Genomic DNA, 13,726 nt, shown 5'->3' with positions numbered 1-13,726 from the left:
GGGATGAGCGCTCGCTCGACTCTCTCTATGTGCTCGCAGCTGCACAACACGCACTTGCTCGATCAAGATGACTTTGGGACTGTGGGGGCGGGACAGTGACGGGTGTCCTCTCACCTGTGATCGGTTGTTTGATTTAATCAGTGACACACACAATCTTCTGTTCCACAATCCGTCTCTAATAAATCTAGGTAGAGAAGACACGTTTTAATATGATCATTATGTCGGAGAAGGTAATTTATATGTTAAACAATAGTCTTGTGTGATCCATGCAATAATAAGCTGCAAACAATAACTCAAATTTTTAAGCTATTATATATTTTGTTTACTGTTTAATTAGATAATATCATCTTTCAATATATACTAAAGGCTACATATTTACATTGTCACACTAAGTTAGCATTAGAAAACTTTAGTTTGGTCCTGTATAAAGATTAACAGAAAAGATTAACAGAACTATATCTATATATGAGCTTGTGTCCAGTTTTTTGTTTGGTGCAGTAAACAGATCTCTTGTCTTTTTAGGGTCAAAATAGCATTACATTTTAATTTGTTGTTGTGTTTGAGGGGTTTTTCTTTCATCTGCCATAATATGGTTAATTTTGTTTGTCAGTATTGTTCTGGTTCAGAGCATTACTGATGAGTGTTATAAGATGTTGTTATTATCTTAACTATATTAAACAGCAAAAAAAATTGTACCTTAAAATTTGTGTTATTGTTTGGTTTGCAGCTTATTTCATGGATCAAACAAGACTATTGTTTTAACATAAATTACCTTCTCCGACATAATGCTCATATTCAAACGTGGTGGGCTGCACAAGATAACGAGGAGGGCCGCATGTGGCCCCTGACCCTCCAGTTGCCCATCCCTGATTTAGGGATTTTCAAATTTACAATAAATGTATAAATGTACATTTAAATCTGTTAAATCTATTTGATTGTTGGGTAAAGATAAGAGTTAGGCCATTTGGGCCTTGGACTCAGCCTTTCAGAGGCATGTTGTCATGAATGTTCAAACACTTGTAGTATTTATAGTAGTAAAAATAGTAATTATTTGAGGTATATAACGTTATTTAAAATGATTTATTCTACCCGAATGGGTTTGATGTTGGTATTAAATTTCATTTGAAGTGGTATTAAAAAGGTCTTAAAAAGCCTTGAATTTAGGTTTGACTATCCTGGGGGTACCCTGGAGTATACTTTTGTTCTGTAGTCACATTGGATATAATGTGAACAAGCATTACTTGTTACCGAGTCTTTCCACACTATTAGGTTTTCTTCTCCTCTAATATTTGTTAAAGGAGCATTTCACCCGTAGAAACATTGATCTTTATTGACAGTGTGTCATATTTGTAGTCGAAATGTAACATACATTTAGAATTTGGTGCCTATTTGACCGAGAAAAGGGGTGTTTGTAGTATCACTCCCTCAACAAAGATATTGGACTTCCTTCTTTCAATGATGCAAAATGATGATTTTTACATCATTGAAAGAAGGAAGTGCAACACTGAAGTCTGTATTTCTCCTGTCTCAGCGGCAATGATGCATGACCATTCAAAAACATGACTAGGGTTCTAACTATACAAAGCTTCATGCAAATGGGTGAAGTGTCCCTTTAAGCTTTCATCACAGTGTTAAAAAAGCCTTTTTGTATTTACCCCAGGTTATCATGTGCATTGTTATTTGCAAAAACCGAAACATCATTGTGGACCTCCCATGCAAAGCGATCCCCTTTGGAAATTGCTTCAGTTTTGTGACCCCTTCTATTGTACCACTGGGATCTCCACAATCTACGTGAGACGATAAAGTCTGTCTGGCTCCCTCAGCAGATGGCCGGCCGCCTGTTCATCTGTTTTTTTCAGGCTTTTTGTGTTCTTAGGCAAACACCTTTCTTCTCTAAAAACATAAATCCACTGAAATGTTGTGAATTGGACAGTCCCCCTGAATTTGTAGCCTGGCACCTCCTCATTCACCACTCTGCCCCACTCTAATCCCTGTGGTGCGGTGGAGAGGGACCGTCATCACGGGCACACTGAACTGAGAGCGCCCAGATTAGAGAGGCTCTGGAGGGAAGCCGGTCTGTGTTGCTGTGTGACCGGCTCCTACGAGATAATTTTTCTAATTAACCCAGACAGAAAAGATGCAGCTTAAACGTATAGACAGAAAATCGAGAAACTTTTTATTCTGTAGTTGCTGTCCTCTTCCCAAACTCCTTTTGCTCACTGCTTCAGTAGCAATACAGTAAATGTTTATATTAATGGACATACTTAAGTTTCATATCTTAACATAAAATATTTGAACTTGCTGTATTGTTGCTTATTTGCATTGCTTAGTGGAATTCATTTAGTCACCACCTGCAGGTGTCCAGAATTTCTAGCTCATTTTTCATTCCTTTATTAAAACGAATAACTAATTTACCTAGTTTTTACTTGCTCTTTAAACATGAAGTCTCTCTGCTCTACTTTCTTTGTAGAAACTGAACTCTCCTGCCGTTCTGAAAGCCCCCAAAGAGAGAAAGCCAAGCAAGAAAGAGGGAGGATCACCAGGGAAATCGTCTAACCTTCCTGCTGTGCTCTACAGGTTAGCTTAAAGCCTATACAGGATGATAACAGGTGCCAGCAGCAGAAACAACACCTGGATTCTAGTGTTCAGACATTCAAGTGGTCCAAGTGGAGTGGGTCGTTGACTTGTAGTTTTAATATTATAATGCAATTTTACAATATAATATTTATGTATATTTAAAGGGATAGTTCAGCAAAACATGAAAATTACCCCATGATTTACTCTCCCTCAAGCCGTCCGAGATAAATATGTCCATCATTTTTCACACCGACACAATTTGAGTTATTTTAGTAAATGTCCTAGCTCTTTCAAGCTTTATAACAGTAGCAGGGTCCATGACTTTCAAGCGCAAAATAAGTGCATGCATTCTTCACAGAAGTTATCCACACAGCTCCTTGGGAATAAATAAAGGCCTTCTGAGAGTAATCGATGTGATTTTGTAAGAAAAATATCAGTATTTAAAACTTTATAAACTATAATAACTAGCTTCCGGTATCAGTCAATGTGCATTACATATACAATACAATACATAAGATCTGGTGAGAATAGACTCTAGCAAGAACCATGTGTTGTGAATTGTTTTAGCTATTGATAGGGATTACTTAATATCCTCTTATATACAAATTCTCCACCATTTTCTTAAAAGAAATCCTTGTTTTAAATTGTGAGTAGCGTTGTTGTTTTGCTCCCTCCTCCGTGCCTCCATCCTCTGCGTACGTCACTTCACCACTAGATCACTACGTATCGTACGCTCACAAGAAGTCCTAAATGCCACCATAAAGTTTTAAAGGGGACATTTCACAAAAATGTTTAAGATGTAAAATAAATCTTTGGTGTCTCCAGAGTATGTATGTGATATTTTAGCGTGTCCTTTTAAATGCAAATGAGTTGATCTCTGCCCTAAATGGCAGTGCCGTTTTTGGATAGTGCAGATTAAGGGGCAGTTTTATCCCCTTCTGACATCACAGGGGGAGCCAAATTTCAATGAGCTATTTTTTCATATGCTTGCAGAGAATACCAAAACTAAGTTGCTGGGTTGTTCTTTTCACATTTTCTAGGTTGATAGAAGCACTGGGAACCCAATTATAGCATTTAAACATGGAAAAAGTCTGATTTTTATATGTCCCCTTTAAATATAGATATTTTTCTTATAAAATTCAATCGATTACCCTCAGACGTCCTTTATTAACCCCCTGGAGCTGTGTGGATTACATCTGTGAAGGATACGTTTTGCGCTTGAAAGTCGTGGACCCTGTTTTTAACCATTACAAAGCTTTGAAGAGCCAGGACATTTTCTAAAATAACACAAATTGTGTCTGTGTGAAAGATGATGGACATATGTATCTCGGGTGGCTTGAGGGTGAGCAAGTCATGGGGTAATTTTCATTTTTTGCTGAACTTTCCCTTTTAATATGCTTGTTGAAAATGATAAATGGTTTGTGTTCTGTGCAGTTGCGGAATCTGTAAGAAAAACCAGGACCAGCATCTTTTACTGCTGTGTGATACATGTAAGCTGCACTACCACCTAGGCTGCCTGGACCCTCCTCTCACACGCATGCCGAAGAAGACCAAAAACAGCTACTGGTAAGAGCAGCACTTAAAAATAAAATCACAACGTACGATTTCTTTCCCGAGGTGCTTTTATTCAAATGGATTCATATATAGGTTTTTGAAATAATGGGCTTAATTTAACATCATCACATTCATGAACACGATCTGCTACTTGACCCTGCTAGTCAAAAGTCTGTGGAATTGGAGGAGGGCCACTCTCATTCTGGAGAGCATTTTATTGGACCAAATGGGTCCGTGCAAGAAGAGTCATTAATAATTTTGGTCTGTTTTCGTGGATCACAAATTAATATACATTATATAATCAAAATAAAATAATACAAAAAATATAAAAAGTCATATAAAATATATACCTGTACAATAAAATATAAAGTACACATTTCAATTATAAATGTATGAAAATACCTAGCTTTCGGTAACGCCGCCATCTTAGTCGCGTCCGCATTCAAGATGAGCATGTATGCAGTTTATGGAGGGTTCTGTGGTGCTGCTCTGTGCCCCCGCCCTCCGAATTTGTAATACGTCACTAAGAAAAGTGCGTACACTAAGCTGATACTCTCTACCGAATACAGAGGAGTCTAAGATGGCGCCATTACCGGAAGCTAGTTATTTTCATTTATAAAGTTTTAAATATGGATATTTCTACAACAAAACCGCACGGATTACCCTCAGAATACCTTTATCATCATGGAGCCGTTAGGATTTATTTTGTGAAGGATGGAGGCACATTTTTTGGACTTGAAGGACGTGGACCCCGTAACTTTACATTTAATTAACTGAAACATCTAAAACATATTCTAAAATAACTGTTTGTCTGAAAAATGATGGACATATGCATCTCGGACAGCTTGGGGGTGAGTAAATCATGGGTTTAATATAATTTTTGGCTGAACTATCCCTTTAAGGATATAACAAATGGATCCTTCACAGCCTAGGCTATCCCAAGATTCAATGCGCGCCTGTAATGGCTGAATATAATGGCTGGATATTTTAAAATTAAACCTTTATTAAATAAAGTGTTGCAATTCTCTTCAAAGGCCTCCTGCCATAGGTCTTTAAAGTGTTTTACCACACAGCTGTAAAACTGTGACAATATAGATTTTTCAAAATTTTGACTTAGACACCTAAACAAATGAAACAATCACAGATTAGCTTAAGAGTAGTACTTCATTTGCAGAACCTCAAGAAGTCTTTCTGTGTTTACTTTTATAAGTTTATACTAACTGTCACTTCGAAAATTTATGTGGAGCTCAGCAGTTTGCGTACGTGAGCGTTTCTCTGTATTGTTTATTTGTCAAGCTGAGCCCAATGCTTTTGCTGCTGATTCGAGTAATTCATTTAATCCATAAATAAGAAAGCGTGATGCCGTTCCGCGCTGCTGGATGGAAATTAGAAAGCATTTGAAAGATAAAATTGTGCGGGGGGCAGACTCATACCTAATTACTGGCAACTGCGTGACCCTGAAACAGTAATACTGTATAATCAAAAAGCTTTTGCTCACTAAAGAATCCCGCTATTCCTTCACTTCCAATTTTATATGTTGTTTGTGTGTTAAATTTAACAACCCTTTTGTTGGAATGAATACACCACATCAGCTTCCGATGGAAAACATTGACATGGACCTTAAAAGCCACTTTCTCATCTCAAAGATTTCTCCCGATTGAGAAATCAATAAGGTCAAATGAAAGCAGCAGAACTCCTTTATCGCTCACTCTCTTTTCATCCTTTTTCAGGCAGTGCTCTGAATGCGACCAGGCCAGCAGTGACGAAGCGGATATTGCCATGGAGACGCTACCCGATGGAACTAAAAGGTCCAGGAGGCAGATCAAGGGACCAATCAAATTTATTCCTCAAGAAATGAGCCCAGAGCCCAAAAAGCCTCAAGTGAGAGGGACAGTGAGTATTAGCATAATATAAAACATCACCTCTTTACATATGATGAACAGAAATATGCCCGGTTGCAAAAAGTTTCTATTTTCACTGACATAGTGTCAGTGCTGGTACGGTGTCCAAGTTGGACCTATTTCCATCTAAAATAAGGTGGTTCTGTATACAGGTGTCCTCCTTTCAACACTTACATCATCATTTGACTTTCAAGTCCGATTGTAATCCCCTGGCCAAGCACCGCCAATATCATCAGCATCATTTCATTGAAATATTGCTTGTAGCTTGGCTTACTGTACTCGATCTAGTTCACGGTTTGACTCTAGCTGTTGCCTAAGGCTAAACAGTCATTCATTGACTTGAAATTGATTCTTGCTCCTCTCTTAAATAGATAATTGACCTGTTCTTTAGTCACTTGAGCTTCATCTAAGGTTATCAGTAAGAAAGGCAAAGTCACAACAGCTAGCTTTGTTCATTTATTAAAAAATTATCACTATTATTTTAGTTGTAGGGGAGAGCGGGGCACAACTTAGCGCTTTTTGGTTTTGGCTCAATTATTCAAAACATATTTGAGTTTGATTATATTTTTACACAAGCAACACACACATCTCTGCTACAAATAAACATTTGAAGTTTGTTTCTAGTACTTACCATTCTTGGACAATAACACCAAACGTGACAGAAGTGCAAACGTTACATCTTACCCCATAGGTGGGGTTAGTTGTAACACTTTGCAGGGAAATATTTGAATACTATTTTGTCTATATACTTGAAGTGGATATTGTTTATATATCTGTCTATAATAGATCGGTATCCACACTGTATTCATTCATCCAGCCCTTTTTAACAATAGTTCATTAATAAATGGATATCAATGTCTAAATATGTGAGAAAAAGCAGCACAATTATGACAATTTTTTTTTATATGTGACCCAGTCTGTAATAACCATACTACAGTTTCAAAAATCAAGATAATGAGCATCAAAGTCTGATTTTAGCCATTCATTTCATTATGATTTCAATCTTTGACGTGACCTTATTCAATCAATAATAAAGTTATGAACAAAACACCGCGTTACAATTAACCCCGCTGGGTCAAAATATTTTGAAGCCCACCAAAAAAGTTGCTAAGACCTGCAGACATATTTCAAAACGATGCTATGTTTGTATGACACTGATTAATATGACATAGCATTGGATTTGGTATCTTACACACCCAACTCAGAAACCGGAAAAAACATATAATGGAAAAATTAACTTAAATGCCACCAAAACACTCGTTCATCAATAACCCTCTGGAAAAACATACATTTCCAATAATTTGCGGGAGATCATCTTTTGGCATCGTGAAAAAAAATACCAGAAATACAAAACGCTCAAACTTGTGCAACAATGTAAACAGTCCGTGTTACAATTAACTAGGGATGTAACGATTCAATCCCGTGTCCCATTAAAAATGCCTGTCTGAAATCGATTCTGAATCGCAAGGCTGCGATTCTTTGTTTTATGCACAGCTTGTGCATGTACTACGGCTCTGTGATCAGTAGGAAGTCCTTATCAATCTAAAATCATTATGGGCCCTATCTTGCACCCAGCGCAATTAACTTTGTCAGTGACGCATGTATCATTCGTATTTTGCACCGGCGCACAGCGGGTTTTTCCCTCCACAGACGCATGTCGGCAAACTAGGGAATGAACTTGCGCTCCCTGGGCTGTTCAGCGCAAAAAAGGTGGTGTGTTGCGGTGCAAACCATCCCTGATGCTATTTTGCTGTTCCAAAAAACAATTGCGCCACTGACCAAAAAAAAACTAGTCTAAAGTCAGTGGCGCGTTGGGCATGGTTTGCGCCTGGTAAATCCATCATAATTATAGCAAGCCGCCATGGAACTTGCGCACTTGCGTTTAAAGGGAATGTTGGATGACGTTCTGATATGTATGAATAATGAACCTACTTCAGACCAACCCCTTTATTGATTTGCACCTGGCGCAAGAGTTATTTCTCCCGCCGTGAAAATAGCAACAGCGCCCAAGATCCGCCCACAAAGTCACTTGCGCATTGCGCTTCACACTTGCGTTTCAGATCGTTAAAATAGGGCTCTATGAGTCTGAGTCATTTATAACGTGAAATTAAAAAAGCAACACTCGTTAAATAAAAGTCATTCAAAATATTCTTTATTATCATGAAAATACCTGAAACAATTTGAAGGACAGCGTTTCAATATTCCTGTACACATTTCCTGGAATAGCATTTGTAATAATACTTCTTCTGTGGCACAAAGGGAGTTTCTGTACAAGAGCGCCCCCTGGCGTTCGGATGTGCCAGGATTTCACCGTAATTCATTCCGCGCATTTGCACTGTTAATCGTTACACCCCTACAAATAACCCCGCGTTAGTTTTTGCCCTGTGCACCCCTACTTTAAAATCACCTTAAAACTGTAATATGGCTGTAATTGAGTCATTAAAACCTTGTTGGAACAGCCAAATTGTCTTTATGCATGCCAATCTGGGTTTTAGTCTAGCACTGTTTCAAGATCTAATGAACTCACATGACTGGGATGGCATTTTTAAAGCATGTAATAGCAGCTTTAAATTATTAAATTTTTAATGGGTTTCTGAGCAAAGCGGTTATTTAAGTTTGTAATCTGGTGTGTGTGCGCATCACTACATTGTGCACCACACTGTGTATGTGTGTTTTAAAAGCTTGTTTTCTCAGACTTGAGATAGGGCTTGTCTTTCTGGCTCTCCGTGGCTTCTACTTATCACTGTCCAGCATTCTCTGATCTTGAGATAGCGCCCGGCAGCCCGGATCCCCTTAAGGAAGACAAAAGATATCTATCGGAAAAAACGACAAGCTCTCCAGCCCTCCTTCATTTTGTCTTTTTCAACCTTTTGTTTTAAAGCTTTGTCGATAGACCTCTTCTTGCTCATTTTAAGCCGAATTAAAAAGCAATGCACCGTTTTTATGCCCTCTGCAGCAAAGCGAACGTCGCCTTGGCTAATGGCTGTCAAAATAGCTCAAACGAGAGTAAAAATAGCGAAGGAATGACGGGTGGCAGTCATTTTTCTTTGCTGTATTTATGTGAGTTTGAGTGTGTAATTGTGTATGCCAGGCAGGGTTAATGTGTTTTCCCTTTAGCCTTTGAGACGCGTGCCTAGAAGTGAGGCGAAGGCTTCAGCAGAGAGCGGCTGGATTAAAAGGCTTTTATTTGTCTCTCTCCCCTTCTGTAGATTCAGCTAAACTTAGCAAGAGAAAGATCCTTCGCTGCAGAATTTATCTTCACTTGCACTTCAGAGTGTGGCAGTGCCCTGCTTTGCATCTTTAATGCCCTTAACCAACCGGTGTGGTTGTGGCAAGCCCTTGTAAAGCTGTATTCGGATTTATCACGGTCAGCTAATCGACCCCCCGCGCCCCTCTGTTCAGGAGCCGGTGCAAACCAAAGTGCTGAACAGTTCTAGTGCTACTAAGTACTGGCTCTCCTGCTAAACTGAAATGGCTCTCATGACTGATGCACTGAGATTTTGTTGAGTCTTTTTTATAAGATATTGTGTTTTTTGAGAGCTGAACGGACCTGGAGGTTATGCTATTATTACTATTATTATACCATTTTGAACACCTTAACAACCAAATAACAGCACCCTAGCCCCATGTTTTTTTTTTTTTCATGGGCATACATCACTGACATTTTGTCAAATATTAAAATCTCATCTGAAATATGCTTTTGACTTTCGGCTATCTGTTTGTACCCTTTAGATCAGGTGGATATAACAATTTTTCCAGCACAGCAGTATTGCACTTCTACTGTATTCAATCAGACACTTCGTTTGATTATTATTTCGCATATCTGTCCTGAATCGTAAGCTATTAGTCTTTAAATTACCGCAGTGGGGTACACAGTTCCTCTGTATGCACCAGTAGTTTTTCCAATTCTGTGATAATTGATTCAATGCTTTTAAGATGCAGCAATACGGAGTAGTTAATTAAAAAGTTGGTTTTAGCCGAATCGTCTTGCCCGCGCCGTTCCAAGTCAAGATTTCTGTTTGCGTCAGCCTTTCACCCTGTTTACGGTACTTTACCGTTACGCAGAGAACAAAGTCGAGGTTCTCGACGCTAGCTCTTCACCGATCTTGCCTTTAATAGATTACCTTAATCGAGTCTGCCGTAATGAAGGAATAATGAAATAAATGAGTGCCTTTGTTTGGTGTTACCATCAAGGGAGAAGTGGCAGAGGCATTTAAGTGCCAATTGGCAGTGTGGAAGCAGTTAGCATTTATAATGATAAGTGTTCCATCTGCTGTGTGGTGGCAAGCCAAAGGCGACAGATGGAATTGTTTTCACAATCTGTTTAAATATGTTGTCGTTTTTTCTTCCCTTCTTAAAAAGCCCCAGCTTGGCACAGTCGTGCGTCTGTTTGCGTTAAGGTGGAGATGTTTGATTTGATTTGCACGTTGCCGCTGCTGTTTTTTTTGTTGATGGGTCGCTGATGGAGATGAAGAGTTGATCTGCCGATGGTAGACATGACAAATGTGAACATAGAACTGACGGGCAGAGCGTACAGTGCAGAATGAGTTTGGATTCTCAATCTCGGTTCATGGCACACGCAAAAATCCAATTTAACAGTCAGGGGTGACCCAATTGCAGAATGGCCCGATGTACGGATGAAAAGGCGCACTGGTTGAGGCTGTGGTCTTGGCTGTAAACAAAAGAATTGAATCCCTCTGTCACACAAGAGGTATCTGGACAGAATGAGAGATTTGGATTAGAGAGAAGCACGACTGTTTGACATCTGTAAGTGCTACACTGAGCCGCAGGTCACCAGCTGCTCGCTTTACTTATGAGAGCGTTAAACGTTGTTCTGTTTGGCTTACTGCCATACGTGTTGAACCACAATACAAGCAAATTCACCTATCTGAGTGGATTTGTAAATCTTATTTAGCTTTTTATGTAAGGTCTGACATTCAAAGTGAAATTAATGTTTACACTGTCTTTACTGGACATGTGTGGCACATTGCAGTGCAACAAATCCAGATTTCTATTATGTTTTTAAAACTTAAGTGAATGACATGATGGTGAAGTATGATAGCCCATACATGAAATGTGAACAGAATTTAACTCATCCCAGTGAGTAGTAAACACACGCACTGCAAGTCATAAACACACTCGTACACATCCAAAGCTGTGGGCAGTTATCACTGCAGTGCCAAGGAAGCAATTGCTCAAGGGCACAACAGTCACAACCCATGAAATCAGTTTTTTCTCAAATTTCATTTTATTTATTATATGACCGAATCCAAAATTTGCAAAATTCTGCGTTGTACAGTAAATTTCATTTTTATGCTTGGATTCCGTGATTACGCCCTCGTTTTCCACAATAGGCTTTTATGCCTCTGAGGCTGTTTACACTTGGCATTAACATGCGTTTTCGTCGATCGGATCACAAGTGGACGACGTTAATGCCAGGTGTAAACGGTGTTCAAAACGTTTTGAGCTCGTCCACTTTCGACCACTTTCAACCACATTCAGAGGTAGTCGAAACCACTTTCGATCGGATCGCTTTGGAGTTGCGGAACGCAATGTGGTTGAATGCGTTCGAACAGCCACACGCGACCGCCTTCTCTCCGCCCATTTATCTAATCTGAGGTATTAAACACAAGTTTTACGTCTTTTTTTGACTTCTGGCGTAAACATACGATGAACAGCGCTATTTTTAGCCTTTCATTGATACAACTAAAGCGGCTGATCTCCGTAGTTTCGTTTTGAAAGCGTGTGAAAGTTGCGCGATCCTATTTCATCAATTGCGCTGAAAATTCAGAGAAAGCTCCAACATATAAACGTACAAAACACTATGCAGCATGTATACTTGCTAAACAAGCAGCAGACTCTGACATAATATTAGTTTGCGTCCATATAAACTCATAATTACTCCCGCTCGGGTTTGAATGACAGCAGAGAGACTCGCCCACCGTCTCACAGACCACCCCCTCACAGTATTCAGGACAGATGCGGTCGAAAGTGGACAAAAGAGACGGATTTAAATACTAGGTGTAAACGTAATGTGTCTCTCTCGTCCACTTGTGATCCGATCGATGTAAACGCATGTTAATGCCAAGTGTAAACAGCCTCTAAGTCACAGACACTAGCTGGATTTCCATCCAAATGTGAAGTGAATCTTTTCAAAATTCGAAAAAAAGAGAAACAATTGCGAATTGGATGTGTTTCCATCAAGTAGTTTGAGCGAATAACGGTGGTATTGGTAACCTATTAACCAACAGTTAACAAAACAAGGCACTCTTGTAAAATGGAGACAGGACTGCATATAGTCACGATGGGCCAAGTTATTAATTTATTAGCAGTGCAGCTTGTCAAACTGAATGCTGTGCACGAAAGAAGAATTGCAGCATTTTTGATGCAGGCACTACATTAAAAAAAAATGATTAATTGGATTAACTCAATAAAATTGTGGGCAGGATTTCCATCCAATGTGAATGTGTACCCCTAACTCATAAAAAACTGCTTCACACAATTAAAATATATTGAGTTAGTCCAACTCAATTTTAAGTAAATGGCAATACTCAATTAGTTGCCTCAACTCAATTTTGTGTAGTCTGAATAACTTGATTTAGCGTAGTTTGAATAACTCAAAGTAGTGTAGTCTGAATCACTCAATTCTGATATTTTATATAAAAGTTTTTATATCATACTAATTAGCATAAGCACATGTTAGCATGCTTATTATAATAACATATGATACTTTGGATGAGCATGTGTGAAGAGCCTAACCCCCAACAGGCATTAACACAGGTAGTGCTCATTGAGAGACATACGTCACATCCACGACCTAACCACAAGCACCACTCTTCTGCACGATGATAACCAAACAATTTGAAAAAAAAATTACACAAACACTTCTAAATCAATAAGATAAACGGACGTCTTTCTCTTTACCTAAAAATGCATAAAATAACACTTAATTTAAAAAAATTCTTTCCAAAAGCAGTTGCATACAAAGCATGCTGGGAAATAATTTTTCCAGAACCCAGACTCAAACTAATTGTGTTAACGCAATTAAAAAGAAATCAATAAATTATAGTACATCTTCATTTTGTGTTAGACTAATTAAATATATATACTTATTGCTCTTAATGAGGTATTTGTAATTAATTGAACACAATTTTAATGTGTCATTTCTAAGAAGGGCTTGAATCATTTTTTTGAGTGTAGCAGCAAGGAGACTACGACGACATCGAGCCCCATATATGGTAAAAATAAACCCGACAGCGGAAACAGCTGCGGTCAGTCCAAATTTCTATTAAAAAAATCCCTTAATTATCAAAAAAGTTTTTAAGCTCGCTTGAGGTGGTTTTTGACTTATGAGAAAAAGAGTAAATGCGAATAATGGGAGATGGAAATGCATTGCCAAATTAATTCTGACGTAGCGAACATTAAGGCCAATTCACACTGGATTAAGGCCAACTGGTTGTTGGATCAAAGTAAATGAGACTTTAGAATGTTGAGGTTTGTTGGAGTTGGTTGTTTTTGGACCAGTGTGAATTGGCATTAATGTTCGCTACGTCAGAATTAATTTGGCAATGCGTTTCCATCACCCATTTTTCCCATTTACTCTTTTTCCCATAAGTCAAACCACCTCAAGCGAGCGTAAAAACTTTTCTAATTAAGGGATTTTTTGTTTTTGATGCAATACTTGGTGATGGAAA

The 13,726-nt window shown here is 38.6% G+C and overlaps 1 protein-coding gene across 1 annotated transcript in view; it reads left to right on the top strand.

Moving 5' to 3' along the window:
* Nucleotides 1-13,726, top strand: part of phf14 (PHD finger protein 14) — an 85,582-nt gene that overhangs the window by 35,272 nt on the left and 36,584 nt on the right. Inside the window, 3 exon segments of the mRNA XM_065292301.1 lie at nucleotides 2,471-2,577; nucleotides 4,012-4,143; nucleotides 5,862-6,024. Of these exon segments, the coding sequence (XP_065148373.1) occupies nucleotides 2,471-2,577; nucleotides 4,012-4,143; nucleotides 5,862-6,024 (402 nt within the window).

The sequence above is a fragment of the Paramisgurnus dabryanus genome, chromosome 19 (genome assembly GCF_030506205.2).
Source record: "Paramisgurnus dabryanus chromosome 19, PD_genome_1.1, whole genome shotgun sequence".
In the NCBI taxonomy this organism is placed as follows: Eukaryota; Metazoa; Chordata; class Actinopteri; order Cypriniformes; family Cobitidae; genus Paramisgurnus; species Paramisgurnus dabryanus.
Note: the sequence above shows the minus strand (reverse complement) of the source record. Positions and strands in the feature narration are given on the sequence as shown.